General features: G+C 46.1%; 1 protein-coding gene across 5 annotated transcripts; it reads left to right on the forward strand.

The window, feature by feature from the left end:
* GLT8D1 (glycosyltransferase 8 domain containing 1) lies at positions 1-24,352 on the forward strand. 5 transcript variants are annotated; one of them, XM_084633560.1, is made up of 11 exons: positions 142-435; positions 4,363-4,451; positions 13,924-13,983; positions 14,087-14,185; positions 15,651-15,867; positions 17,191-17,308; positions 19,036-19,120; positions 20,081-20,193; positions 20,849-21,015; positions 21,222-21,334; positions 23,545-24,352. In XM_084633560.1, exons 3-11 carry the CDS (start codon positions 13,968-13,970, stop codon positions 23,733-23,735), a joined length of 1,119 nt encoding a protein of 372 aa, XP_084489686.1. In that variant the 5' UTR covers positions 142-435; positions 4,363-4,451; positions 13,924-13,967; the 3' UTR covers positions 23,736-24,352. The 5 variants fall into 5 exon arrangements, with proteins under 5 accessions (XP_084489685.1, XP_084489686.1, XP_084489684.1 ...); XM_084633558.1 differs by lacking the exon at positions 4,363-4,451 and adding an exon at positions 13,670-13,746; XM_084633559.1 differs by lacking the exons at positions 142-435; positions 4,363-4,451 and adding an exon at positions 1-134.
* Positions 24,353-24,479: the final 127 nt, after the last annotated feature.

Genomic DNA, 24,479 nt, shown 5'->3' on the forward strand with positions numbered 1-24,479 from the left:
CGTAGGACACCAAAACCAGCCCCAGCCACAATCCGCCGCCCGGCTCCGCTGCGGCCTCGCGACGCTCGGTTGCGTCTCCATGGCAACAGTTGATAGCGCTCCAGGACCTGGGGTGCGGGGTCCTCCGCGCATAGGTATGCCTAACACACTGCCGGACTGAACGTGCGCAGGCTGGGCTGTTTCCCTTCGCTCCAAACTCGGGTTTGAGGGTAGCCCTGGGGTGTGCTAGGTCTAACGTGCCTTCCTAAATAATATTGGCGCGCCCAGTTGTTGTGCAGTCAGGCGGCGCGGTGGATACCCGAGGCCCGGCCAACCGCTGACAGCCGCCTGCTGCTGCGGCCCGCGCTGTGTTGTTGTGTTGAGCTGGCACTTGGCTCTGGGCTGCCTGGCGGCGCGGAGCGCGAGCGTGAGGAGCCCGGCTCCCTGGGCACACAGGTAAGGCGTCTTCTCAGCACCGCGGCTGTCTCGCCCGCCCGCTCTCCCCAGGGCAGGGGCACCGGTCCGGTACTTGTTTTGTGCCAGGGCAGAGCCCCGACAGCCCTGGGCTTGGCTGTTCATAGCCCCAGCACTTGTGGGCTTGCTGCATCAGGTGTGAATGGAAAATAATTGCTTGAGCCCAGGCACCTTTTCATTACAAATTGAGCCCTGCACCGATCGCGGCGAGGGGCGAGCAGAGCCGTTCTGCAGGCTGCGGAGAAAGCGCAGCCCTGGGCAAAGCAGTCCTGGCAGCGCCCCTGCCTTGGCACATGATCACAGTATGGTGCTGGCGACTGAAAACACTTGTCTTAAACTATAAATGTTACCCGTTTGAGGTCTGCAAGGCTGGGTGTAGCCTGCGTTCCAGCCGGGCTGTTTCTGCCCTCGTGGGGGTATTCCCATGTAGTTAACCTGTGAGACCTACCATGTTGATGCAAGAACGTTAAATTTGTTCACTGGGCAATGCTCCTTTAGGTCCTCTTAAACCAGTGGTTCTCAAACTTTTGTACTTTCACATAGCAAGCCTCTGTGTGCAACCCTCCCTCCCCCTTATAAATTAAAAACACTTATTTACATATTTAACACCACTATAAATGCTAGAGGCAAAGTGGGGTTTGGGGTGGAGGCTGACAGCTCGCAACTCCCCTTGCAAAAGAAAAGGAGGACTTGTGGCACCTTAGAGACTGACAAATTTATTTGAGCATAAGCTTTCGTAATAACCTCGAGAACCGCTGTGTTAAACCCTGCAGTTCTGCAACAGATGAATCATTAGGAAATAGGCTCCACTCTTTCTCTGCTCCATGTATGTGTCACATCTGAAATTATTTTGGTGGTGAGGGCAGGTTCTTGAAGTGCCAACACTTTTTTGTAGTTCTTTTTGTAAAAGATGTGAGCATTTGACAAGCTTTGTGATTTTTCCTTTTCCCTCCTAAAAACAAAAACAGGTGTCTTTGGTTTCAGAGAGTGTGAGATATATAGGGACTGTAAATCTGATGTTCAATACAACTAGTTCTGTACTGCTCACAAGGTAGTTTAGCACAAATGAGAGTCCATCAAAGGTTGTAGCTGTATCATTAAGTTTGAGGGTAAACTTGTTTAGTTGTGATAAACTCTTGCTATTTGCTTAATATGTAAAGAGGAAAAAAGATCACAATGCTAATTTTTTTTAGCATCTGTGTACCCCTTGATTATACACTTATGTCTTATCCTGAAAAACACCTAATGCATGTGCTTAACTGTATGCTTGTGAGCAGTTCCATTGACGTTAATGGGACTACTTATATGTAAAGAAAAGAATGTGCATCAGTATTTGTGATTCGGGGGGATATGTCTTCACTGAAAGTATTTTCAGGAAAAGTAAATATGCAATACTTTAATCGAAACCATTTATGGTTCTGTTAAAGGACATAGAAAAATATGTACGTATGTGTAATAATTATACACACACAATGACTCTCTTTCTGTCTGTAATTATTATAGGGCCCAATCCTTGTTTACATGAGAAGTCCACATGACCTCAATGAAATTATGTATTTGAGCAAGTGTTTACAAAATCAGGCCCACATATTGCATATTTGCTGTGTGGAGAGAGACTTTGAGCAATGAATACACGATTTTTCTGTTTTTGTGCAGGAAGACAATAAACTGGATTTTATTACTGCTGTGGAAACTGTTCAGAGTGGGTTTACTTTTCTAACTTTGCATACTAATAAATGAGGCATGTCTTTATGTTTTCGCCTAACACTGCTTTATTTTTAATCACTTAATACTTCAGTAAAGCATGTTTCATAGTAGGACTGTGAAGTGATTAAAAAAATTAATCGCGATTAACTGCACTGTTAAAGAATAATAGAATACCACTTATTTAAATATTTTGGCTGTTTTCTACATTTTCAAATATATTGATTTGAATTACAACACAGAATACAAAGTGTACAGTGCTCACTTTATATTTATTTTATTACAAATATTTGCACTATAAAAAACAAAAGAAATAGTATTTTTTCAGTTCACCTAATACAAGTGCTGTAGTACAATCTCTTTATCATGAAAGTTGTACTTACAAATGTAGAATTTTGTACAAAAAATAACTGCATTCAAAAATAAAACAATATAAAACTTTAGAGCCTACAAGTCCACTCAGTCCTATTTCTTGTTCAGCCAATCACTCAGACAAACAAGTTTATTTACATTTGCAGGGAGATAATGCTGCCTGCTTCTTCTTCACAATGTCACCTCAAAGTGAGAACAGGCGTTTGCATGGCATTGTTGCAGCCTGCGTCACAAGATATTTACATGCCAGATGCACTAAAGATTCATATGTCCCTTCATGCTTCATCCACCATTCCAGAGGACATGTGTAACTCACACACCTTCTGGGTGTGGTGTTCTGTCCCATCTAGTGGCACTGAGACCACTTAGAGAGCTATCAATGAGTCTGCTCTATAGCCTTAGCTAGAGCCAGTTGGCTTTTAGCTCATCGGTAGAGGCTCATGCACTAAGCTCCAGAGGTCCCCAGTTCAATCCCACTGACGACCGGGGTCTGTTGGCATTACCCATGCATTCATGATATGTTTAGCATATCAGGCATGTAAATACCTTGCAGTGCCAGCTACAAAAGTTCCATGCGAATGCCTGTTCTCACTTTCTGGTGACTTTGTAAATAAAAAGCGAGCAGCATTATCTCCCTTAAATGGAAACAAATTTGTTTGTCTTAGCAATTGGCTGAAGTAGGACTGAGTGGACTTGTAGGCTCTAAAGTTTTGCATTGTTTCATTTTTGAATGACAAAAAAAAATCTACATTTGTAAATTGCACTTACACGACAAAGATTGCACTACAGTACTTGTATTAGGTGAATTGAAAAATACTATTTCTTTTATCATTTTTACAGTGCTAATATTTATAATCAAAAATAATATACTTTGATTTCAATAACAACACAGAATACAATATATATGAAAATGTAGAAAAACGTCCAAAATATTTAATAAATTTCAGTTGGCATTCTGTTGCTTAACAGGGTGATTGTATGAGGTGAACTGAAAAATATTATTTCTTTTGTTTATAATTTTTACAGTACAAATATTTGTAATAAAAAATAATAATATAAGATGACCAGTGTACACTTTGTATTCGGTGTTGTAATTGAAATCAATATATTTGAAAATGTAGAAAAACATCCAAATATATATTTAATATATTTCAATTGGTATTCTGTTGTGTGACAGGGTCGTGCAGGATGGCTATAGGAGAGTAATTTTTTTTTTTGAAGCAAAAGATGTTTTTTTATTTGCATAACACACTTACAAAGTAAAACACAGCAACCAAGCACAATTGTTTTCTCATTAGCTTCAGGGGAGGGAAGTGTTCAAGCTTGCCTGGGCCCAGAGCGAGGGGCTTCCTCAACTCTCATGGTCTTCCACCCTTCTGAGTTATCTGGTGGCCCAGAGCGAGGGGACTTCATCGACTCTCGTGGTTTTCCACTCCTTCGAGTTACCTGGCGCCACGCCTGAGTGTCACCAACAATTCCCTCCTCTGAAAACACCCAACAAGAGGGGCAGGCTGTGGGGTGGACAATCCGGGGGGGGCACGTGCACCCACATGTGAAAGGACCCCTCTAAGGTGGTCGTGTCCGCAGCAGCAATGGCTGAGGCTGGGGTCCTTTACTCTCTCCCCCAATCAAAGGGTCAGACAAAGGGAGCCGGATGGGGACACTGAGCAGAAAACCTCAGACAGCGCCCACCGCTCTTCAAAAGCATCAAGGGAGTCGGTGGACGCTGCCCAGAGGAACTCCGCCCGGATACGTGAAAGGACCGAGGATCGGAAAACGGCCCCACAGTCACAGGAGATTCCATCGGCCAACCTCCTCTCTCTGGTTTTATAGATGGCCGTTTTAGCCAGGGCCAGGAGGAGTTTAACTAGGAGATCTCACGACTTTATGAGGCCACGGATGGGGAGTGCATAAATAAAAAGGTGAGGCGAAAAATGCAACCAAAAACATAATAGGAGATTTGTGAGGAGCTGGAACAGGGGCTATAGCCTGGCGCGCTCCAAATATACGTGCGCCAGGGTTTCTCTCACGCCACAAAAGGGACAAGTATCTGGGACGGGGGTGAACCGTGCCAAGTACATGCCAGTGCTCACAGCTCCATGAAGGAGCCACCAACTGATGTCCCCAACAGGCCTCGGAACCAAGGTGGAATATAGGCTGGCCCACCGGGGCTGCTCACCCTCCAAAGGTGGCAGAAGGTCTCGCCACTTTGTGTCGGGGCAGGACACTAGGGTGAGGGTGTGAAGGGTGTGGAGCATGAGCGTGTATAGCTGTTTCCTTGGCGTGGTTTGGAAGCGTACTGGCTGCAGTTCATGCAGCTGGCTTGCAGTGAAGGGGTGAGGGGGTCGATTGGGTCTGCGGGGCAGGGGTCCAATTAAAAGGTCTGGCGGGCCTGGGGTAGAGGGTGGGCGGGGCGTGTCCTCGAGCAGGACCCAGTCGAGGTAAGCTCGAGCAGCGGGCGGCAAAGCGGCCTTCGCCTCCTGAAGAACGCACCGGGGGGTGCGAGGTCTGGAGAGCCCCCTGCGCCGGGCGAGCGTCAGGGGATCCAGCCAGTCTCCCCGGTCATAGTCCAGGAGGTCTCTGACTCTCATGACTTCTGCCAGGATCAAGCTCTGGCGCACCGAGCGGGACTCCGCCACCTGCACACGGAGCTGGGGGTTGTGTAGCAGGGGCTCCGTGAGGAGATCTACCCCCTCGGTGGCCGCCATGGACCTGGTCGTTAAAAACAGTTTCCAAGTCTGGAGGAAGTCCTAGTAGAAGCTAACAGCCGGCCAGCACTCTAGCAACAGCGGAGAAAGAAAAAAAACAACAAAAGGAAAAGAAAGGGGGTAGAGCATCTGGCCCGGTCAGGGGGAAGCTGAAAGCAGGGGTAAAAAGCAAGGAAAGCCTAGGCCAGAGGGCAGCAGCAGGAGAGCAGGCTAGGTAGGTCCCTTTTCCCTGGGTAAGGTAACAGGGAAGGTTTTTTTTTTTTTGAAACAGAAAAGAAGTTTATTTGTAACACTTACAAAGAATTACCAAAGGAAACAAAACAAACTATGCAACAAAACAATGCAAACAGAAGGTATAACACAGCAGCTTTCAGGAAGGAGAAGTGTTCAGGCTAGCCTGGGCCCAGAGCGGGGGGGCTTACTCGACACTCGTGGTCTTCCACCCCCTTGAGTTACCTAGTACCGTGCCCAGTGTCACCGATTATCCCTCTCCTGAGAATGCCCGGCAAGATGGGCACGGCTGCGGGGTGGGCAGTTTAGGGGTGGGGGGGTAGACACCCATGTATTGTAGGACCCCTCCTAGATGACAATAATGATGGTATCTACAGCAGCAACGGCTGGGGCTGGCGTCTCTCGCTCTTCCCCTCAATCAAAGGGTCAGACGGAGGGAACCGGACGGGGTCACCGAGCAGAGAACCCCGGACAGCACCCACCACTCCTCGAAGGCGTCAAGGGAGTCGGTGGACGCCGCCCAGAGGAACTCCACCCGGATACGTGAATGTACTGAGGATTGGAAAAAGGCCCTACAATCACAGGATGATTGTACTGATCAAGAGACAGGAGGGCGAACGACAGACCATCTCTCCGCCCGAGTTCCAAAAGGTCTTGGACTAGAAAGAGGTTGTCAAAAATGCTGCGACCCGGGACAGTATAGGTCTGGTCTGGGTGGATCATGTCCGCCATCACGGACCCTAGCCGCAGCGAGATTGCTTTCGCTACGATTTTGTAATCCGTGCTAAGGAGTGAGACGGGACGCCAGTTTCGTAAATCGCGGAGGTCCCCCTTCTTCGGCAACAAGGCGAGCACCGCTCGCCTGCACGACAGAGGGAGGACCCCGCTCTGCAAGGACTCAGCCCAGACAGTGACTAGGTCTGGGCCGAGAATGTCCCAGAACGCGCGGTAAAACTCCACGGTCAGCCCGTCCATGCCCAGAGATTTATTGGTGGGCATGAGACAGAGGGCTTCCGAGAACTCGGCCAGGGTGAGAGGCAGCTCTAGCCGGTCTCGGTCGCCCACGCTGACTGGGGATTTCCTCCCAGAGCACCCCGCAAGCGCCAGGATCGGTCGGATCCGGGGAGAAAAGGCTTGTGTAGAAGTCACGGGCCCTCCCACACATCTCCTCCGGATCCATGAGGGGGGTGCCGTCTTCCGCAAGAAGGCAGGTGACGTGTTTCTTGGCCCCCCTCGTTTTCTCCAGGGCATAGAAGAAGCGGGAGCCGCGGTCCATCTACCGAAGGAGGCGGATGCGGGACCAAACGAAGGCACCTCGGGCCCGGTGGTCCTCGAGGGCCCGGAGTTCCTCCCGCTTCTCCCGGCACGCTCCGCAGAGGGACGGGTCCTCGGGGTTGGCGGCCAGGCGCCTCTCCATCTCTAAGACCTCCCGTTCCAACTGTTCTATCGCCGCATTTCTCCGTCGGCTGGTGCCCCAAGTGTAGTCACGGCAGAAGAGCTTGGCGCGCACCTTCCCTAGATCCCACCATCGCCGCACCAAGGGAAAGGCTCGCCACTGCTCTCGCCAGGCCAGCCAAAACTCCCGGAAGGATGTCACGAAGCTCTCGTCCTCCAACAGGCTGTTGTTAAAGTGCCAGTAGGCTGGCCCCGGTCTCTCTGCACAGAGGGAGACCATTATGGTGGCTAAATGATGGTCGGAGAATGGGGCCGGCCGAATGGTGGAAGAGTGGGCCTGTGAAAGATGGAAACGGGATAAGTAAATACGGTCCAACCGAGAGTGGTGTGACCGATGGGCCTCCACCCGGACAAAGGTGAACGTGGAAGTGTCATCTGGGTGATGGTCACGCCAGACGTCCAATAGGGAGTGATGTTCGACTATTCCTTGGAGAATGTTCGCGGCGGCTGGGCTCGACTCAGCCCCTGAGCGGTCCCGTTCCTTGAGGGTGGTGTTAAAGTCCCCTCCCAGGACCAGGCACTCGTGCGAATCTAGGGTGCCGAGGAAGTCGGACACCCGCTGATAGAATTGTGGCCGCTTTGGGCTCATTTGCAGGGCATAAATGTTAACAAGGTTGACCACAAGCCCCTCCATACGGACTGAAGGTGCAGCAGGTGGCCCGGCACGGCCTCAGTGACCCCTAGCACCTCGGGCTGTAGGGTGGGGGAGAACAGGGTCGCCACTCCAGCTTGCCAAGTCGTGAAGTGGCTAAAGCATACCCCGTCCCCCCATTCCAGCCGCCACCTGGCCTCGACAGTCGGGTCCGTATGGGTCTCCTGCAGGAAAGCTACAGAGTACACCCCTTCCCGAAGGTAAGGGAGCACCTGGGACCTGCGGAGAGCCATCCTACAGGCCCTGGTGTTCAAGGTTGCAATAATGAGAGGCGTCATGTGGAGGGCTGGGGGGGTGGGGGGTTCTTATTGGTGGGGGTGTCCGTGGCCCCCGGCGGGTTGCGCAGCAACCCGTGACCCATCCCGTGGATGAGTAAATCTTTCCGGAAGCCGCGGGCCCGCTCGTAGGCTGCAGCAGCGCACTTTCCTTGCCCCCTGCCCTCCTTTATAAGGGCCCTTGTGGCCTGAAGAATTTGATCAAAGTCCCCCCATAGCTGAAGAGCTAGCTGTACCCTATTGCAGGCGCCACGGGTGTGTTCTAGGAACTTCCGTAGTGCATGCCGCAGCTCATGGGGGGGTGGGGTTACGATTTCCGGGGTGTTCCCTGGTGGGGCTCTTAATGCAGCCTCGTGGTCCGCTAAGGCGGGTAGGCAGGGTGCGGACCACCGGCGGGGCGTCTGACAGGCTGGGGTTATTAAATCCATTTCACACCTTGGGGTCGAAGGGGATGGCGGGGGGAAAATTGCAACTCCTAATGGGTCGCGACTAGAAAGTGCAAAGGCTGCTCCGTGGGGGGGATCTGCGGAAGGCGGGAAAGAAATAACCCCAGGGGCGGCAATAGCATTGCAGGAGGAGGTGAATTGGGCAGGGACAGGGGTGGGGGCAGGGGCAGAGGTAAGGCTCTGGGCTTCAGGAGGCGAGCAACTAAAAGAAGGTGCCTCCTGAGCAGAGTCGAGGATTAAGGAGTAAGGGAGGGGGCTCCCAGTGACGCTAGGCGCTGGCTCCGTGGTGGTCTTGGCGGCCATGGCATCAGTGGTGGACCACCTTCTGCGGGGCGCTCACCCAGGAAGGCAATTAGGGGGAGGGAGCATAGGGAAAGGGGGGCTGGGGTGAGGTTACCCAGGTCGAGGCCAGCCGGCAGTAGATCATCCTCTCCCTGGGTGACCGGGGTCAAATCTAGGGCCTCAAATTCCGCATACACGGAGGAGAGGCCAACTCCTGCTACCCCGGGGGCCTCTCCTCTAGGGCCCGCCTCAACGGTCGCCTCAGGGTTCGCGGGGGGTTCGGGTGGTATCCGGGCAGAAGGAGCTTCCTCAGGGGTCTCGGAGGGGAGGGTCTCTCGTGGAGGGGGGATTCTGCCCTCCAATGCCAGTCTGTCTTCCCCTCCCGACACCAGCAGATGGATCTCACTCGTGGCCGTAGCGGAAGGCTCAATATCAGTGCCTCCCTTCCTGGTCTTCCAGGGGGCTTCCGCATCAGATGGGTGCAGCGGAGCTCGAGCCTTCCGCTTGCCTCGCTTCCCCTGGACTAGAGTCCAGCCCTCCATAGCGTCGTCTGGGGGTTGGTTAGCAGGGGTCGTGTTGGGGGGGCGGAGGCGATGATTCAGGGGTTCGGGGGGGTAACGGTGAGGCAGCATGAGGGGCGGGGGGCTCTCCTTGGGGCAGGCCCTCTCCTATACCCGGTAATATCTTGGCCACACCCTCCTCCATAGGCTCTGCCGGATTGGTAATGGCAAGGGTGGGACTCCCTTGCTCTCCTGGGCATTGTAGGGGAGGTGTTTCTTGGGCCCGGATGGGAGCAGCGGCGGGTCAAGTAGGAGGAGAGTTGGTTTTAGGTGCCGGGCGGCCAGGGGCGTCGGCAATGACGGGGCCAATGTCCTGCCGGGTCTCAGGGGTCTCGGGTGCCCCTCCCCCCTGGGCCAAAGGGCAATCTCTGCAGACATGCCCCGCTGAGCGGCAGAGGTAGCACCGGGCCTCTCCGGTGGAGTAAAAGACCCTGATAGCGGGCTCCTTGGTAGGGGACTAGGAAGGACCCCTCGAGCACCTCTCTGTCACGCGCCGCCGCAGGCGGTAGAAGCTGCACTTGCCGGCGGAACGAAAGGACGTGACGGAGGGTGGGGTCCTTGCAGCCCAACGGGAGAGGGCTGATGACAGAGACAAGTTCCCCCAGGGTGGAGAGAGCGGGTAACAGGGCAGCATTGGGTAAAAAGGGAGGAAGGGAGGTGAGGACTTCTAGCGGCTCTAGGGAGACAAACACCCCCACCACCACCAGGCCCTTCTCCACCGCCTCCTGGGCGGCAGCCTCCGAAGCTAAGAAAAAAACGACCTTCCCATACATTTTGGAGGCCGCCACAATAGCCGTGGGTCCTACCACCTTCGCCAATGCCTGCACCTATGTCTCCACGTGGGGTGAGGCGGGCACCAGGAGGCAACGGACACCGTGCCTCCTGGTCAAGGTGGGCAAGGGGCCCCGGCCGCTGGTGATGGTAGCGGAGGCAGTGGGTGGGCGATATGACAAGGCGGCAGGCAGGGGGGATCCTGCCACCGCCCGGGCATACGTCCTGGGGGCCGGGGGAGGGATGTTCGCAGAGCTGGTGGAGGGACCAGCGGGGGGCGACGCCGCGGTCGATGACGAGGCCACAGCGGTGGGGGCAGCCCCTGCCATGGAGGGCCTAGTGGTTTTAGCGGGGCCCTTTCCTTTCTTCCTGCCCTGACCTTTTCAGCCAGCTGGGGGGGGGTTCCTAGAATCTGGGGGGGCGGTGGACGTAGCAGCGGCCGTAATTGCCCCGGTGCCTCCTGCTGCCGGTGCCCCAGCGGTGGCGGTGGCAGGTGTTTTGACAGTGGGGCTGGGGGGGGGGCCTTGGGGGTTGGGCAGGGGGGCAGGTGGGGGAGGGACAACTAATATTGGTAGAGGGGCCTCGCCTCTCTCATTCCCCGCCATTGTGAGCAGGGAGAGACGGGGAGACACCGGAAGGAGGAGGGGGGAGGGGGAAGCAGATTAACTGCTCCTCCCTGCTGAGCTGCAGGCGGGGGGAGGGATACCAAATATGTTGGACTGGAAGGGGGGGAAAAACAGGAATCGGGGTCCAGTGATAGGGGCAAGCTGTGGGATAAACAGTCCGGGGGGTGGGGGGGTGTGGACCCACGCACGTTTGTCCAAAGAGTCTCGTTTGGTCGGCTGTTATGTCCGGTCCGAAAGGCAAAGTTCAAAGCAAACAGCTGGATCCGAGGCAAATGGCAGGTTGCCAGCAGGGATGGACGGCGGGGGGGCCCGTGACAGTTGTAATAATGTTGGGGGGGGCACCGATGGATTGGGGGGCAGCTCCATGCCACACCCCTTGTGCCGCCACAAACGCAATTAAACCACAGTCAGACTCCCCCCCACGAGAGTATAATTCAAAAAGTTACTCAGTCTTACGGCCCCCTCCACGATGATTTGTAGCTTCCCTGGGTGATTTCTTCTGTTTCCTATCTTCTTCTTCTCCAGCTCTGTTGGCTTTGTACCAAGGCTTCCGGCATGCCGAGAATGTTGCAGAGATAATAAGGAATTCCGAGCTGCCAGCAAAACGGCTGGGTCTGAGGGCTTCCACTCCCCCCTCCGGGTAGCGGGTTGGCAATCTTCCCCCCCTCCTCCGGGGGTTTCAGCTAAGGCAAATAGCTGCGCCCGGGAGCAGGTGTGTGTGGGGGGGTGATGGCGGCAAGTTGGCAGCTGACCAGCACTCAACGACAGCAGAGAAAAACGGCAGAAAAACAAACCAAAACAAAAAAGCGTCTGGCCCGGTCGGGGCGGGGGACTAAGGCAGGCTCAAAAAGTAAGAAAAATCCAGGCCAGGGGGCTTTAGGAAAGAATAGAAAGCAGATAGCTGAGGAGCAAGCGAGGGACATCCGGTTTCCCAACAGGGAAGGTTTCAGAACAATTAGGAACCTTCTGGAGACAATTAAGACAGGCTGATTAGAACACCTGAAGCCAATCAAGAAGCTGCTAGAATCAATTAAGGCAGGCTAATCAGGGTACCTGGGTTTTTAAAAGAAGCTCACTTCAGTTTGTGGCATGCGTGTGAGGAGCTGGGAGTAAGAGGTGCTAGGAGCTGAGAGTGAGAATGCATACTGTTGGAGGACTGAGGAGTACAAGCATTATCAGACACTAGGAGGAAGGCTCTATGGTGAGGATAAAGAAGGTGTTGGGAGGAGGCCATGGGGAAGTAGCATAAGGGAGTTGCAGCTGTTGCACAGCTGTTCCAGGAGGCACTCTAGACAGCTGCAATCCACAGGGTCCTGGGCTGGAACCCAGAGTAGAGGGTGGGCCTGGGTTCCCCCCAAATCCTCCCAGCTCCTGATCAGACACAGGTGGAGTCGACCTGGACTGTGGGTTCAGAAAAACGGCCAAGCTGAGGGCTGCTGTGAAGCTCCAAGGCGAGCAAATCCGCCAATAAGCACAAGACCCACCAAGGTAGAGCAGGGACTTCGTCATAATTGTTTAATAGTGCAATTAAAATTGTGAATAATAGTTATTAATTTTTTAAAATTGTGATTAATGTTTTTGTGTTAATCACGTGAGTTAACTACAATTAATTGACAGCCCTATTTCATAGGTGGTTTTTTAAAAATATTTTTCCCTTAGCATTTCAAACAAGTTAAGAAACTTGAAATCTAACCAGTCTCCTTGACAAGTTGGTTTTCCTCTGTAGGCTGATTTATCATATGAGGTTCACAGTGATTGCTGGGGATCTGCTAATAGAGCATTGAAGTATGTTTCGGTTTTAGGAGAGGACTCCCAACAGAGAGTGGGGTTTTTGTTGTTGTTTTTTTTATAATTCGTTACATAGAAATCAAAGCTAGATTACATTCTTTTGCTGACAGCTTTGACGGTGTTGTATGCATAACATTATGCCAAGATATGTGTGGCTTGTTTGTGTGAGATGTTCAAGTCCCTAGCTGGAATAAAACAGCACTAGCACAGCTATTATGTGTAACATACAGCACAAGTGTTTTCTCTGTGTGATTTGTTATTTCCAGTTGCAGATTTTGCAGTGGCTTATCGCAAACTTTCTACAAAGTAGTGTAAATGTTTTCTACAAGTTATTTGGAAAGCTAAGTGGCATTCTACAGGATGTGCACTTTGTATTGTACATTTGTGGTCACCATCATAGTTAAGTGATGAAGTATGTTTGAGCCATATATTCTGACTTTCCTACCTTCCATACAAGGATTACAGTAGTGGTCTTTATAAGTGGAGCAGTATAGAAGTTGCATCCTGACTTTAGGTTTATTTGTTTTTTCTTCCATAAACTGATGGCCATGCCTTTTCTTATACTGTGTTTTTTTTTTTAATTGTCCTGTGTATGATCTTGCAGCTGCTGTTTTTCCATTGCATTAGGGGTGTGTAGATTCTGACAGGATTTGAAAAATGCATAATATGTTTTGCTAGGAACTTAAATGAGCAAAGAATGCACTATACTCATCTAAAGGTTTCCTAGCCTCTTCTGGAGGAAAAATGCAGAACCTGTATAAAAGTAGAAAAACCTGCTACTGAGACACTGTCTTGTTTGGATAGTTGGATAGGTTGGCTCAACCCATTCATGGTCTCCAGAAGCCATTAAGACTGTGCGTGACAGACAAAAGAGATCGTTGTTTCAGTGGTGTGCAAACTGAGTGTTGAAGTATTTCCATGCAGAGCTAGTTTGATAGCTCAAGGATTTGCATAATTCATCATGTCTTTTCTGGAAAAATGCACTTTCCAGTTCACAGAAAGTTTGGGTTAAGGCAAAATGGGGATTATCCTCACTAAAACATTGTCCTGTTCTTCATCTCTGTCTCCACCCCCATCTGAGTGGACACACTCTCAGTCTGTAAACATGTTCAAGTGGATGGGGCACGGAACTAGGAGTCAGGAGATCTGCATTGATGCTTAGCCTTGCTGTTGACTTGCAAGATGACCTTGGGCAAATCACTTAGCTCCTCTGCCTCAGTTTCTCTGTTAGTAAAATGGGGGTTATGATACTTGCCCACCTTCATAAAGTGCTTTGAGATCTATGGATGAAAAGCCCTATATAAGTACTAACTTAACATAATTTACTATTTATCCCTCCTCCCCAGATGGACACTGTCTCTCCCTCTCATCACAGGGAGTGTCCACCTTAGAGGTGGTACCCTAGCTGGATGCCTACTTAGCTGTAAGTACCTGGTGACCATTTAAAATTCAATGCAGTTTTATCTCATGAATAGAGGCAAACACTAGGCACGTATTCTCCATGTTCTATGAAAATTTTTTGACACCCTCAGTCATAGCATGTCTCCCATATGCATGTGCAGGCAGTGGAATGTAACTGTTGTATGTTTTCATCTTACAGGTTTGTAAAGAGGCTCTGCTTATAAACAAAAACACAAGGGAAAAATGACATTCAGAAAAGGTACATATTTAAAACAAGCAGACAAATAAAGAACTTATGTGCTCGTAGCTTTTCCTGACCTGTGAGATTATCCTAATTACCTTTCTCTTCTTCTCTGTTTCAGTGAACATTGCCATCCTTGTACTTGCTATTGTTATATTTTTATTAGTTCTGCATCACAACCTTCTAGGTCTCAGTGACTTTTTGAAACGAGATGTAGCAGGTACAGTGGCTTTTTTTTTAATATTAAGAGTTTTCTTTTCAGATCAGTAGCATGATGCATACCTAATCCGAAACAAACCTCTGCCATACGAAAATGGTTTCTGTAATGTAATAACAATAGATCCCTTCTGTAATGAGTGTATTTTGAATGCATGGATTTCCTGTCTTTTTGTCTAAATTTTATTTCGGTACTCCATTAACATTAGATTTTTACTAACTTCCTCAGAACTAAGAGGAAGTCGGTCCTGATGAGTGTGTCTGCTATAGAGGGGTCAGGAGTGTGCAAATACAGATGGAATCCAGCAGTTTTAGCTGTAGCTACATTTAGTGAAAAATCACAGCTTTGATAGTGAAGTAGCATTGTTAAGTATCTCAAGTCAGACATTCATAGATTTTAAGGCTAGAAGGGGCCATTGTGACCATCAGATTTGACACTCTGCGTAACACGGGGCATAGAATTTAATCCAGTGATTCCTGCATGGCGTCCGATATTTTTTAAAATATCGAGTCTTGATATAAAGATTCCAATTGATGGAGAATTTACCATATTCCTAGGTAATCCATTCAGTTGGCTAATTTAAACTACTAACATCCATTTTTGTATCTGTACATTGCAGGCATAAATAGTTGTGGGTTCAGTTTAGGTCATTTTAGATATCTAGGACTCCTATGAGACACCCATGTACTGTGAAGTATCGGGGGCAGCCATGTTAGTCTGTATCTGCAAAAAACAACAAGGAATCCAGTGGCACCTTAAAGACTAACAGATTTATTTGGGCATAAGCTTTCGTGGGTAAACACACTCCTTTAGTTGCATCTGAAGAAGTGGGTTTTTTACCAACGAAAGCTTATGCCCAAATAAATCTGTTAGTCTTTAAGGTGCCACTGGATTCCTTGTTGTTTTCATGTACTGTTATACCTAGTCATCTGGGGGAGTAGATGACACCATAGCTGCATTAATATGGCGTTTCCTTGGTTTCTCTCTCAGAGGAATTAGAAAGAGAGTTGGAAGAGCGGGTGGTGCTGGGAAGGGAAGAAGGGAGGGAGACTATGCTCTGAGCTGAGTGTGCAGCTCATTTTGTATCTAAGACCCCCTTTAGCTATCTGTGTTACTAAAGCCCTGAAATTAATGAATGAAGGACTTTAATCTGAGCTCTGATATTCATCTGTGTACCCTGCCATGCTGGCTCATTGGGGAGTTCAAACTTATATGTGTGCATAATATTATTATTGTAATATTCAGGTGTTGTGTTTAATATAGATGACAAGTTCTTCAGGGCTTGTCTTTACTATTACAAGTTTATACAAAACCTATCTTTAAAAACTTTAAAAACTAGTTCTGATCCCTGCGTGGGGTCTCTAAGAACAGTATAAATAGAAATAATTGGCGGTATTAAGAATTTTCAAACACTAATCATTTATTTATTTGTAGCACAAATATATATATCCATTTTCTTGTCCTGCAGATTCAAGTCCATTAGGACTCCAGCCTATAGATTTCATACCCGAGGCTCCTCAAAGGCTGACCGACGAAAGAAATGATCAGGAAATTCCTGTAGTCATTACAGCATCGGATGACCGGCTTGGAGGTGTAATTGCAGCCATGAACAGCATTTACCATAACACTAAATCCAACGTGGTGTTCCATATTGTCACTCTAAATGGTACAGTGGACCATTTGAGGTAAACTGTGCTTTCCAGATTCAGCTCGTTCCATTAATGTCAGACAGGATTAAGAAAAGGAGTACTTGTGGCACCTTAGTCTCCTTAGTCTCTAAGGTGCAACAAGTACTCCTTTTCTTTCTGCGGATACAGACTAACACGGCTGCTACTCTGAAACCAGACAGGGTTAACTTTCAAAAGAGGAAAATACCATCCGGTCCAACAATCCAGACCTCTCAAAACTGATTGCAATCCTACCTGTTTGCTTTATTACCAGACCTTGTGATCATTTCTTTTTCAGGAAGCAGCTGTAGGTGCCTCTTGAAATTGTATATTCTATTTGCTACAGTCACCCTCCCTGGTAACATTCCAGGTGTAGACTGCAGTCTGTGTGGAGTAGCTCTGCTTTGCTTGATTTCTGTGTTTGTGTTTCCTAACTTTACTTGTTGTAGTACCTTTTTTTTTTTTTTTTTTTTAAACACTGAGGACCTGTCGAAACCAATGAGCCAAGAAAATCCAAAGTTTTCAAGGATTCAGGTTCTTCCCATGTTTGTCTTGTTCCTGACAATGACTAGTATTCATTTTAGGGCCCAATTCTCTGAATGCCCTTATCTCCCATTGACCTCTCAGGATGAGGCCCCTTGATCAGTTTTTTATTTGTTTGACTTTCAGCTGTACACAAAAAACCTGCCAAAAATGGTGGGTTTTTAAGTAAGAGATTTCAATTTACAGCATTAAAAAAAGAAATGTAAGAAATTTGCTTCCATAAATGTGGCAGAGGAATGATTTCACACTCTGCTGTTGTGCATGCTTAAAGAAAACAGGTTAAACGTGAGAAAGAGGAAATTATTTTTTTTTAATAGAAGACAGATTCCATCACAGAAAGATGAGCCCTAGCAGTGAAGTTTCCTAATTTTTAGATTGGTATTTGACCCTTTTCTGTCCTCCCCATCTCCTTTCTCCAGTTAACTGGAAGGTCAAAATTAACACTGATTATCTTGAGTAATGCTTTTTGTAATGGGAGCATGAGTTTCTGATGCTAAATACTATAACAACTTGTAAAGTAAACCTCAGAAAATTCCATTAGCCAGCACCTAGAGCCACAATCCTGCAGTTATATAAGCAGACCTCTGAATCCATACAGCTCTGTACTGAAGTCAAACGTAGATTATATACTACATGCAGATTTCATAGGTAGGGAAAACAACCAAGCTAGAGTAACCAGAACACTTATTTGTGTCATTATCATTTGGATCATCTCTTTATTTTTGGTTTAATTTGATCTCATTTAACCATGTTTATTCTTTTGTAAACGTGCAACTCCTCTTCCTCTTTCCTGGGCAGAGCGTGGCTGAGTAAAACTGCTCTGAAAAAGGTGAAATACCGAATTTTGGATTTCGACCCTCATGTTTTGGAAGGGAAAGTGAAAGTGGAGTCTGAACAGGCAGACTCCATAAAACCAGTGAGTACTGATGTTGATTATTTGTTGTAAATATGAATCAGTGGTAACATATGTTGATGACTGATGTGGGTGGACGTACTAGTTATATCTGGACAGATCTGTGATTTATAGCTAGTATTTTATAGCTTTATTCTCTGTTTTTAACCTGTAGTTTCATAATGTAAAAGTTTGCTTCTTGTCCAGACTTAATTATATATTCAGTTTAGGAAATAATGAGGCAGGCACAACCTACCCCATAGAGATTAATGCTAGGTAGTGATTGTGGTAATTAAACAGATCAGGGGTGGCCAACCTAAGCCTGAGAAGGAGCCAGAATTTACCAGTGTACATTTCCAAAGAGCCACAGTAATATGTCAGCAGCATCCCATCATCTCCCCCACCTTGCCCCTACTCTTAGCGCCTCTCACCCACCGGCAGCCCTGCTGATCAGCGCCGCCTCCACCCTCCCCACACCTCCTGATCAGCTGTTTTGTGGTGTGCAGAAAGCTCTGGGAGAGAGGAGAAGGAGTGAGGGCACAGTAGGCTCAGGGTGGGAAGGGGTGGAGTGGGGGCAGGGCCTATGGCAGAGCCAAGGGTTGAGCAGTGAGCACCCCCCGGCACATGGGAAAGTTGGCGCCTGTAGATCAAGCCCTGGAGTTGGTGTCTATACAAGGAGCCGCATATTAACTTCTGAAGAGCCGCATGTGGCTCTGGAGCCACAGGTTGGCCACCCCTGAAATAGATGGCACTCTTCTGATTCGGTAGTAAACCAATGTACCAGCAGGGGATGGTCTGCAGTTGGATATGCTATCCCTTCAGATAACTTGTGGTTGTTAAATATCCCAGAGCTCTTTTTGCAAGAGTAGACATATTAACTCCAAAGTCCTGTTCGTATTCCAAGTTGGATAACTACATTCTGGTTCCCTAAAATCCACCTACATTTTCATTTGGATTAGGAGTCATTCCCTCCCTATCTTGAACTATTGCAAAATGCTGGTGTGCTCTGGAACTATGGGAACCCAAAGATTGCTACATTTCATTAGTGAGAATTATAATTCCTCGGTATAATGGGATCTTTCAGGATAACAAGTATTATATAAATGTCCATTGATTACATTATTAACCCTTTGCATCGAGTTATGATAGCTGGTTATTCCAAGAAATATGATACGCCGACTTAATTTTTCCTATTTATAAGCAAAATATTTGTAAACTGATAATGTAGGCTCCAGTTCTGAAATGTAATCTGCTACCACTGACGCCTGCATTTGTGTGGAGTTCCACTGAGTTAATGTAGTTCTGTGCAGGCGCTCAGGCTAGCGAACTGCATTGCAGAAGCAGGGCCATATGGAGCATTTTATATTTCCAAAGTGCTGTACGAACATTTAGGCTGTGATATTCAAAAGAGCCAAATGCCCAGATCCACAGTTGTACTTAGTCTCCTAAATCAATGGAAATTAGAAGCCTTACTACTTCTGAGGATCTGGGCCTAAGTGACTTAGGAGCACAAGCTCCACTGAAAGTTGGTGAAACTAAGTCAGTTAGGTATTTTTGAAAATTCTGCCCTTACCTGTTTTTTGCTTTAAAAAAACAAACAAAAAAACCCTCCCATCCTTGATGGTTATTTTTCTTTTGTTGCATGTTGTCATGGGTACTGGCATTTCCAGAAAATTAGTGCCTGGGATATCAGTTAGAGTTCCCCATTACTCTGTCACTTTCTCATTTCTCTTGCTTGCTTGTGTTGACAGTTAACCTTTGCAAGATTCTACTTACCTATGTTCGTTCCTCATGCAGAGAAGGCCATATACATGGATGATGATGTAATAGTGCAAGGTACTGAACATTTTCTTCTTAAGTGAATAGGCATTGCCTTGGTGGAATGGATATAGTTCACTATGCTGTCTCAGACGTTAGCCAAATGCTTCTTCTCCATGTAAGAGTGCAATAACCCTGTAAATGCATCTAATCTGTGCAAGTCTATACATTGGGAAGAAACTTTTTCCTGTCCCTGTTTGATCAGTTTTTGCTCTGGTGAAGCATAAAGATTGCTGGCTCTTATATTTGTACCTTATCTGGTTTAACCAAGTTGTTGAGAGTGTGTTGATATATTTTATACATGCAAAATAAAATTCATGATTTTTCTAACGCCTTTTCTTTGACAATGTTAATGTTAATTTTAACTAGCTGTTTAAATCTCCTACAAAAGGAGTATTTTATATATGCAGAATAACATTAAGTTCTTTCAACTTTAGCAGTAAAACTACTGTAGAATTCTCAGTTCCCTAGTGAATCTTGCAGTGTTCTAGGGAGAAAATTCTTTACCTAACAAGACCACAGCAACAAACAAGGAACTTGACTTTTTTGTTGTTGCAGATTCTGTTTTTCATTTCACTCCCTTTATATTGTGTATGATTTCTAATGTAAAATCCATTTCTCAAACAAAAAACCTTGGTTTTGATGTCAGCTCCTGTTGTTGTATTCAGTGGGAGTTGGATTAGTCCCCTAGCGATCAGCAGGGTGATTTGGCCAAAGTAGAATTTGAGATGCAGGAGTTAGAGGTATACTTCCACGTAATGTAAGCTTGTGTATAACTGGCATGTACTGTATTTAAAGGAATATATTTTTAAACATTTAATTGTCCTGGCCCTATTCCTTCTTTAAAAAGATGTAACTGTTTTGAGTTGGGTACGGTCATGTTGGTATCAACGTTGGAACAGAGTATACAAAAAGCACATGAACTAAAGCTTAAGCAATATTTCTGTTTTGATTCTCTACTTGGTTTGGATTTTTCAGATGATATCCTTGAACTTCACAACACACCACTGAAACCTGGCCATGCAGCTGCATTTGCAGATGACTGTGACTCAACCACTAATAAATTTGCCATCCGTGGAGCAGGGAATCAGGTCTGAACAGTTCAGATAAAATAATATCAATATTTCAGACTCATTTTCAGAATTGGCCTCTGAGTTTGTTCCTACTTACTTGCTGATAAATTTCATAGTACTTGGAAGTCAAGTATTTGACTCAGATGTTTAGGGGCATTTTATAGCATTTGAAGTATTGCATCTATGGTTATTTGTGGGCACAACTGAAAGCCAAGTTGAGATCACATTCAAAAGTAGAGACATAATCAGAGCTCTTTGAATTTACAACTGTGCTGTACAATGGGAGTAAGACGCTGCTGTGAAGAACATGCAGTCTAGAACTTAACATTCTACAGATACGATTTTGTTTGTGTGTGCATATAATATACTCGCACTAGTGGTGAGATTGGTGACATCTTGGATTTTAGGTATTAAGGGTGTGAACGTTCCTGAAAGCATAAGAAAACTTTTATAGTGAAAGCTTTACACATTGTCGTGCCTCTTAAACCACACGCCCTATCCTGTACTAAAGGAAGGGAAAATTATTTTATCCACACAACAATCCTCTGCTCTACCAGGGGCACTGACTTTTTTTTTTTTTTTTAACTGTGATGGGGTGGGAGAGGGAGCATTTTGAATGATATTTTATTTGGGAGCAGTTAAAACTAAAATCCAATTTTTGTTCTGTTTTCAGTACAATTATATTGGATTTTTAGACTATAAGAAACAAACAATCCGGAAGCTCGCCATGAAAGCCAGCACCTGCTCTTTCAATCCAGGGATCATTGTTGCCAATCTAACGGAATGGAAATTACAGAACATCACTAAGCAATTGGAGAAATGGATGACACTTAATGTAGAGTAAGTATACAGAAATCAGGGGTAGACAAGTCGGGTTGGGTTATTGTGACGAAGATTCACTGTGGAATGAAGGATAGTGGAGTCTACATAAGTAACTAGCCAGACAGAATGCATCATGCTCTTCCTCTATGAAGTAGTTATATGAAAATTAACCATTCTAGAGCTGTATCTGCACCCTCAGCTAATAACTTCATCTCCCCCTCTAGAGAGGAGTTATACAGCAGAACTCTGGCAGGTAGCATTGCCACACCACCACTGCTAATAGTATTTTACAAGCAACATTCTAATATTGATCCCATGTGGAACGTCCGACATCTTGGTATGTATGAAATGAAATCCTGATGTTGTTATTCCCTCCTGCTATGCTTACTGCCTCACCATATGCATTCTGTCAGGTCTATAGCTGAATGTTGTGTTGATGCAGAAAATTGACTCTCACCACCCCCACCCCAAAAGAGGTGGCGGGGATGCATCTTTTTCTCCTTTACACCGTTCTCCCCACTTTCAGAGCTCCTGCACCACCCTGCAGCCTCATTTCAGAACAAGTGATTGCTGCTTTTTAAGCTGCCAGGGGGCTTTCACAAGCTGAACTTGCTTTCAAGTTTTCTACATTATTAAACACATTTAGTATATTTTGGAGACATGTCTTCATAGTATATTTGGAAGAACACAGCTGCCATTTCAACTCAAGTGCCTGTGGAGCATATTTTGGTTTTTATGAGGGCTGTCGATTAATCGCAGTTAACTCACACAATTAACTAAAAAAAATTAATCGTGATTAATCGCAGTTTCAATTGCCCTGTTAAGCAACAGAATGCCAATTGAAATTTATTAAATATTTTGTGTTGTAATTGAAATCAAAGTATATTTTTTATTCTAAATTGGTACTGTAAAAATGATAAAAGAAATAGTATTTTTCAATTCACCTAATACAAGTACTGTAGTGCAATCTTTGTCATGAAAGTGCAACTCACAAATGTAGATCTTTTGTTACATAATTGCTCTCAAAACCAAAATGATGTAAAACTTCAGAGCCTACAAGTCCACTCAGTCAATTCTTGTTCAGCCAATCGCTAAGACAAACACGTTTGTTTATATTTACAGGAGATAATGCTGCCGCCTTATTTACAATGTCATCAGAAAGTGAGAACCGGCATTTGCATGGTAGCTGGCATTGCAAGGTCTTTATGTGCCAGATATGCTAAACGTTCGTATGCCCCTTCAGGCATTCCATTCCACCATTTCAGAAGACATGCTTCCATGCTGATGATGTTCATTTAAAAAAAAAAAAGTGTTAATTTGTGACTCAACTTCTTGGAGGAGAACTGTATGTCACGTGCTTGGGTTTACATGCATTCTGCCATATATTTCATGTTATAGCACTCTCGGATGATGACGCAGCACATGGGATTCATTTTAAGAACAATTTGACAAAATGCAAAAAAGGTACCAGTGGAGATTTCTAAAGATAGCTACAGCACTTGACCCAAGGTTTAAGAATCTGAAGTGCTTTCCAAAATCTGAGGGGGATGAGGTGTGGAGCATGCTTTCAGAAGTCTTAAAAGAGCAACAGTCCAATGTGGAAACTACAGAACCCGAATCACCAAAAAATGAAGTCAACCTTCTGTTGGTGACATCTGACTCAGATAATGAAAATGAACATGTGTTGATCTGCATTGCTTTGGATTGTTGTTGAGCAGAACCAGTCTTCAGTATGGACGCATGTCCCCTGGAAGGGTGGTTGAAGCATGAAGGGACATATGAATCTCTAGTGCATCTGGCACATAAGTATCTTGGGACGCTGGCTACAAGAGTGTCATAAGAATGCCTGTTCTCACTTTCAGGTGATGTAACAAGAATTGGGCAACATTATCGCTTGCAAGTGTAATCAAATTTGTCTGAGTGATTGGCTGAACAAGAAGTAGGACTGAGTGGACTTATCAGCTCTAAAATTTTACATTTTTAATTTTTGAATGCGGGGGGGGGGTTCATACCTAATGCTACATTTTTAAGTTAAACTTCAGTACTTGTACAGTATTAGGTGAATTGAAAAAATACTTTACAGTGCAAATACTTGTAATCAAAAATATAAAATGAGCACTGTACACTGTTATAAATTAAGTCAATATATGTAGAAAACATCCAACAATATTTAAATAAATGGTATTCTATTATTGTTTACTAGTGCGAATAATCAAGATTAATTGTTTAAGCACTTGACAGCCCTAGTTTTTATTACAAGTCGTGCAGCCCTAAGAATGCTCTGAAGTGCACTGGAAGGCCACAACGGCTCCAGAATAGGAGCAATGGCACAAAGCAGTGCTTAGCTGTACCTGAGAATCTGGCCCCAAGTCTCTTAATTTGTAATGGCTGACTCACTTGCCAATTCCCTCCCCCATATCCCAAACTAAGGCCATCCCTTGTTAGAGCTGCATCTCATAACTGAAGTTAAAATCTTGCATGCTAAGATTGTACTGCCTTTATTTCATGCTCTAATGTGCAGTTGTGAATCGCTTCTTTCAATAAAAGGCTCTCGCACTGGAAAAAGATATTCTCCTCAGTTTGTGAAAGCTGCCAAGTTGCTCCATTGGAATGGGCATTTCAAACCCTGGGGAAGAACAGCTTCATATGCTGATGTCTGGGAGAAGTGGTACATCCCGGATCCTACTGGCAAGTTCAACCTGATCCGCAGACACTCTGAGATCTATGAGTCCAAGTAAAATGGATTTTATGAACTATTGTCATTTTCTCAGGAAACTCTTGGAGCCAGCAGTGTTTCTTTCAGCTGATTTGTATTACACAGCGCTCCTTGCTTCTCTGGAGCACAGGGGAAAGTACATTGCGGTGAAATAATCAACTGTACCAAACTGCATCCCTGAAGAGGAGACTGACTTCAAATATGACTGGGGAAACGTAGTCCAGCTGCACTATGAAGAGTGGAAAAACACCTCCATGAACTAGCATTTTTGTTAAGTAATTCCTTTTTAATTACATTCTTCCAGTCCGGTGCTAGTGTTCTAGGTTTGATAATTTTGTCAGCTACAGAAATAGATGTCTCATTCTTAGGAACAGTTTATCTGGGTGAGAGCCACACAAAAATCTTGCACACCAATTTATCATAATCAAAAGCTGCTACTAGCTTCTTCTTACCTTATCCTCTGGAGCTTTATAAAAGGCACTTTCTCTTGCATGAAGACCCACTCACCATTTATATTTAACCCTTTGTGTATGAACTTAATCTATATTTTTCAAAGGCTACTCCTCAGTGTTGTTTCACTGAATTTTTTTTGTGATTGCCACTCAACACAAACTGTTTTTAAATGTGTGGTGTAAACTAAACTTTGTTAAATAAAATGATTTAAGGTTAATCAAGTAATTTTGAGCATCAGATGACTATAAAACTCATTCTGGTCTTGAAAATGGTACTTGTCTGTTTCAGTAGATTTTGCATTTAATTTAAGGAA

This window comes from Lepidochelys olivacea (assembly GCF_965140295.1).
Source record: "Lepidochelys olivacea isolate rLepOli2 genome assembly, chromosome: 7".
Classification (NCBI taxonomy): Eukaryota; Metazoa; Chordata; order Testudines; family Cheloniidae; genus Lepidochelys; species Lepidochelys olivacea.